The 6000-nt window shown below is 40.4% G+C and overlaps 1 protein-coding gene across 2 annotated transcripts in view; it reads right to left on the bottom strand.

Moving 5' to 3' along the window:
• Positions 1–1025: 1025 nt before the first annotated feature.
• Positions 1026–6000, bottom strand: part of mlxip (MLX interacting protein) — a 28213-nt gene continuing 23238 nt past the window's right edge. For both annotated transcript variants that reach the window (XM_026187133.1, XM_026187134.1), the window contains exons 16-17: positions 4997–5126; positions 1026–3042 (exon numbers count right to left, since the gene is read on the bottom strand). In XM_026187133.1, coding sequence (XP_026042918.1) covers positions 2936–3042; positions 4997–5126 — 237 coding nt within the window. In that variant the 3' untranslated portion in view covers positions 1026–2935. The remainder of the gene's footprint in view (positions 3043–4996; positions 5127–6000) is intronic.

Raw genomic sequence — 6000 nt, 5'->3', positions numbered from 1 at the left:
GCTTACAAAGATCATTAGTATTACATAATGAGGGAAGAATTTAGACTTTATAAAAGAAACTGATGTTTTTAACTTGATTCTGTCTCTGCTGAAACTAAACTGAGCTGGTAAACGGTGTTATAGGTAGTCCACCACTGGTTTAGTAAATTAAAGCTTTTATAGTCATATCAGGTTATTTGAGGTGCATACACTGGTATTAGGATGTTACAAGCAATACCAGTTGTAGGCTGTGCTCCCTTGATTATATGGACATGAGGAGCTGGTGACACCACAGACCATGAGTGTATGTTGATGCTTTAAAGGCATTATCAAGACTTTTGCTCTATTTTTAGCAGCTGGTTTTAAAAAAAATGTAAACATAACTTTACATTAGAAAACAAAGAAAGGCATAATAAACTCTTCCTGGGACTGAAAGTGATGAATTAAGAGCTGTATTTGAACCGTCTGTCAGTTTCAAATTCTTCTGTGGATCATTTGCATGCGTTTGTGTTACAAAAATAACAACACATCATCATCAGTTTCACACAAACAGCGATGAGTAGTTACTGAGTTGTATGTTCATGGATTCTCCTGCAGGATGCTTTTGGACTGCTTCCCAACATCACCTGCTTCACCCTGAACATTTCAGAGCTGATCAAGCCGGAGCAGCGGCACCTCACCGCTCACCAGCTAAGCTCCTTCGAGTGCTACACGGCAAAGGTGTCAAAGTTCACCCCGGAGCTGTCGTCACAGCTGCACTACATCTGCCAGATCATACGTGATGTGGTGCATCTCTGGACCGGCAATACGGTCTCCCACACATGCAGACTACCCTCCTTCAAGCAGGACTTGGACAGCTATGTGTACACCAAGTGCTTGCTGGAGCTTGTGGACGAATGGCTCGGCAAAGCTACGTTTAGAATTCACTGATTGGTCGGCTACTAATGTTCTCTTTTATTGAAAATATTTAGTTAAATCTGATACCTGGTCATGGATTCTATTGAGCAAATGTTTTGTATTGAAATTAAAGTGATGAGAAGACAAAGTTTTCAGTTTTGTTGTATTTATTGTGATTCTGAATCATTTAAGGCATTTTCCATCATGTTACATGTAGACATTTGGGAAGAGCACAAAGAAACAGTCGTATCCAGCATAAGAAAATATCTTTTCTTCATAAAACCAACAATACAATACTAAATGTTGGGAGTCGAACATAAGCAGATCCAATCTGCGTCATCCTGTACATCATCCAAAACAAATCCACACAAAGAAACACAAAAGTAAAGATCACTAGAGAGAGAGAAGGAAAGAAAACGGTGTAATACAGGAGAGAAACGGCACAGAGACATCATCAAAAGAGGAGAAACAACTACAAAACTATTTAAAGAGAAAGCCTAGCTGCATTCAGAGGTGCATCTTCATCATCAAATAGTAGTAAATCATATCTGAACTCTATATATTTGACTCGCAACACCAAACTGTTCATTTAAGTGTTCATCACTGCATTCTCCATTTTTTGTGAACTGAGCAGCCTACAGAGGAACACAAGAGCACAACTTCCCCTATAAAAGACTCGTGCAATCCAATCATAAATAAAAAAAAGAAAAGAACTGCACACACAAAAAGCTGCACATTCATCTATTAAACATGGTGCGTTGTGCTACTGTAAACTCAGTTGTTCTGCACAATAAAAGAAAAAAAAAAACAAACTCACAACATCTGCCTGAGGAGTGCTGAACCACAAAAGAAGATAGAGACGAATCCGCTGGCAAAGATCACATGCAGGCACACTTTGACCTCAAGGCTGCCAGCTGCACTCACAGTGTCTAACCCTCAAGCTCTCCACAAAGCAGAGTACTCCATAAAAACATTATGCCAGTAACACAACAGACTGAGAATACTCTTGGATATGGCTTTGGGTGTGTTTCTTTGCGCTTCCTCCAATGCATTGCTTTTTATCTGTGTTTGCTTTGAACACGTGTACCCGTGAGAAGGAAAGAAACAGCATATAAGTGAAACCTGTACCCTTACAGACAGTACGTGTTCCTGCTGAGAAGGATCCTGGCTCGACTTGTTCTTAGATGATTAGCGTAGCCCTGAGTGATCAGTAAAGAACCAGAAAGACCCCTACCGCACACTGAAGATCCTGTAACACTGTAGATGCGGGAATATACAGTAGTGTATGCAAAATCTGTACTGCTAGTTCAGTTACGCGTCTTGTGGGCGCTGACAGTAATGTTGCGGCATCGTGCTGCGGCCTGCAACGTTCATCCTTGTGTTGTTTGCAGGTGAGCTCAGTAGAAATGGGCAGAGCAGGGACGGAAAAAAACTGCTATGAACAAGATAATATTCACCTGAGTAAACAAGGGACGGTGAACAGAACAGGACAGGCAAATTCCAACATATAAGTATTCAACTTTAATATATTTCAATCTCCTCAATGGGAGGCGTTTGAACCTCCAAATAAAATAAATTGTACTTCTAGCTAGATTAAAAAAACCAAAACAAAACAAAAAACATCTGATAATCTTGTGAAAGGAAAGAAATGATGTCCTTATACTGCATAAGAGAACAAACTTCACATTCAGCATTTCCCTTTTTGAAACACAATCTTGCGACTTAACATTTTTTAAATGTAACTTAAATTTAAATACAAGTTGTTGCTTTCAAGACATAAAAACAACATGGGCCAGCTTCTAATACACTAAAAGAGGAAAATCATCTGAAAGTTAAAGATAGTCATAGTTACTTCTATTTAAATATGATTAAAAAGTCATTTTTGCACTCATTTTGTTTGGTGCACCATGTGTCTCGTTCCCAAAAGTCAAACATAGTCTCTTTTCTGGGATTTGTGGAAGACTGAGCTTGCTGAAAGGCTACAAGGCAAACCAGTGATATGTTATGATGGTTAAAAAAAAAAAGTTCAGGTGGCTTCTGGGTCACTTCCAGGAGGAATCTAAGAGTTTGTTTGTGTTACGGCCTGGATGGCTTCTTCAGGGAGCACGGATGGATCGCTGAGAATGGACGTGGTAGTGCACAGCTGGCGAAGAGTACTTAGGACCACTGAAAAACAAGCCCAAATGAATTGCATTAAAACAAATGGTTGATATTTGCACAAACAGATGCCCGTGTGCTTTCCATTTAGAGCCGCATGTAGTTTGCTCTGATTTAATCTGAGTTTTGGTTGACTGCATGACCTGGTCAAATTCAAATCAAGCATCAGCATAAAGAAGGTGATTTTAAGTCACTTTGAATGTGACATGGTCATTGGTGCCACACTAACTGGTGTTAATATCACAAAAACCGCTGGGATTTGCCTCTAACCAACCATCTCATACAGAGAACAAACTATAAAATACTACAGAGAGTGAGCGGCTTGTTGATGCCAGAGGTCAGAAGAGAATGACCAATCTGCTGTGAGCTGATTGAAAAGCAAAAGTAATTTATACAGCCACTGGTTATAGCCGATGTATGCAGCACTTTTGAAGCAGATGAACTCCAGCAGCAGAAGATCATATGTAGTGCCACTTCTGTCAGCTAACAGGAAACTGAGGCTACAGTTCACAAAGACTCTCACAAAAACTGGAGAAAAATGTTGCCTGGCGTGATGCATCTTGATTTCTGCTGCAGTATTTTTACAGTAGGGTCAGAATTTGGTACAAACAACAAGAAAACCAGCTTCATGTCCTGCCTTGCTCCAATGGATCAGTTGTGGTCTAATGATGGGGATGTTGTAGACATATTCTTGGCACACTTTGGGCCCCTTACTACCATTTGAGCATCATTTAAACTTCTCAGCCTCCATTAGTATCGTTGCTGACTATGTCTACCTGTAGGGGATGTTTCTCATGGCATGTAGACTCTGAAATGATATATACTGGTATACACTATATACTTGTACTACAGTGCTTTATATTTTAGGGAGTGCCCATGTTAAGCAGTCGAAACATACACAAATTATTTGTGACCAGTATACTTAGGTCAGGTTTGTGACATATTGGTAGATTATAGCTTTGACAGCCCAAACTGAAGTCTGAAGTTACCATAAATTAGTGAAATTGATAACTTTGGCATTACAACTCCTTTAAAGCCATAAAAATATCAAGGAGGACTAATTGCATTTTGCTGCAAAGCTGGCATAACAACCATGATTCTGACGCTTTAACCTGACCTTGGCCATAAAGCTGTCAAAATGAGCTATAAAGATGATGGACGATGAGGTCTGGGAAAGTTGTGTAAACTGACACATTGATCAAAGTAAGACATGAATAAATACATCTAATGTGTAACTGTTTTTAAAGAGAATGATTTCACACAAATTGGGAAAAATTTAATCAAAGTGGAAATTAAAGTCAAATTTTGGGAGCTTACATAACAAAAAGAGGAGAAGCCGTAGATGCCTCTCAATATAAAGGAGCCTCAGCCCTGACAAGTGTGGGCATGTTTGTCTTCATCTTTCATCTGTCTGTCTGCTGTTGGCACTTAAGGCGCTACACCCCGGGGATTGCTTTGCGTTGTCTTGCTGTTCTGTGTGTTGTGATGCTGTCATGCTGTTTATAAGACTGTTGTGACCTCTGTGTACCCATCTTCTTAAGACTGCTTCCAACAGCATAACACGCCATGTCACAAATCTCAAAAAGTTGCCTCTGTTCATCAGGACGTAGCATTTTTAGTGGAAGAAAATGCTATGTAATAATCAGATGCACTCATTGTAATTACAACAAAGATACTGTGATTACCCCTCAAGTGAGTTATCATATCGTTCAAAAACTGTGCTACAATGTTGAATTTCCTGTTGTGTCATGGTTGTGTGATTTCTGATTAAAAGGCAGGAATATACAGAGATGGTGAAAGATAGGGCATAGTCAAAGCTGTGCAGATGGAAGAAAGTCCCTTTGGGGTCAAAAATCATCCAAAAGTGCTGATCCACTTCTCTTGCAAACAGTAGGTGGAATGAAGACGTAAAGGACTTTTCCCCCCCACTTGTATGTCAGAGCATGTCGGTTATTTTACTTACTGGGTCTGAGTGCTGGAAGCGAGCAGTGACGATCCAGCCATTGCAGCGTGGTCTGACAAAGCTCTGCTCTGCTTGCTGTTGACACCATCCCATTGAAAGAATCAAAAAGAGGCTTGATAATGATGCTGAACTGAATGTATGACAGTCAAGGAGGAACTTTAAATCTGATTACACAACTTATCAAAATAGGCTTTAAATGTAAAAGGCCAAGAGGTATTAAAAATGCAGTGTGTGGTTTTGATACAGTTGAAGTCTTATTATCAACCCTACTACATTATTGACCTGGAGAGCAAAGGTAAATAAATACCTGAAGGTTTCCCTACTAGGATGCTAGGTTCTCTCTCACACACATACCGGTATATACATAATACAGGGTTATTAAGATAATAACAGAGATGGTGAAATACTGAGACAAACAAGCTGATCTACACTACAGCAGCAGTGATCAATGAGATGCTTGGCTACAAGTTGAACATCCACAAGGAGCAGTACCCTCCATTGGAGAAGGAGAGTGGTTAGCCAACTATCAGAACTGCAGGGAGGTACTTAAGAAGTACAGCGAGCTGTCCATACCTAACACTTTGGAAACTGCCAAGAAAAGACTCACAACTTTGGCCAGCTGCTTGAAGAGGTAAACCAGAGAGATAGAAGGCAGAGAATAAAGTAGCTGTTCTCCACAGAACCAGCCAAGGTGTACTTTCAGTGGCAAGGGAACAATATGAGAGCAGCACCACCAAGGCTGGAGACGGAACAATACTGGAAGAGCATATGGGTAGCAAAGCTCATTGGCTAATGAATTTAAGAGAAGACTAGAAGAATAGATTACAAGAAGGCCGATGACTCAATGTCCCACACTTGGATCCTGGAATGCCTAGAACTATACAAGATCAACAGGACCCTAAGAGCCTTCATCAGGAACTCAATGGGGATGCATCTGCATCGGCCTGAACCCCCTCAGTGAGATCATTGACAAGACTGGCTACTAGGGTTGGGTGATTGGACGA

This window comes from Astatotilapia calliptera, chromosome 12, assembly GCF_900246225.1.
Source record: "Astatotilapia calliptera chromosome 12, fAstCal1.2, whole genome shotgun sequence".
In the NCBI taxonomy this organism is placed as follows: Eukaryota; Metazoa; Chordata; class Actinopteri; order Cichliformes; family Cichlidae; genus Astatotilapia; species Astatotilapia calliptera.
The sequence above is the reverse complement of the archived record's forward strand: the minus strand, read 5'-3'. Positions and strand labels throughout refer to the sequence as shown.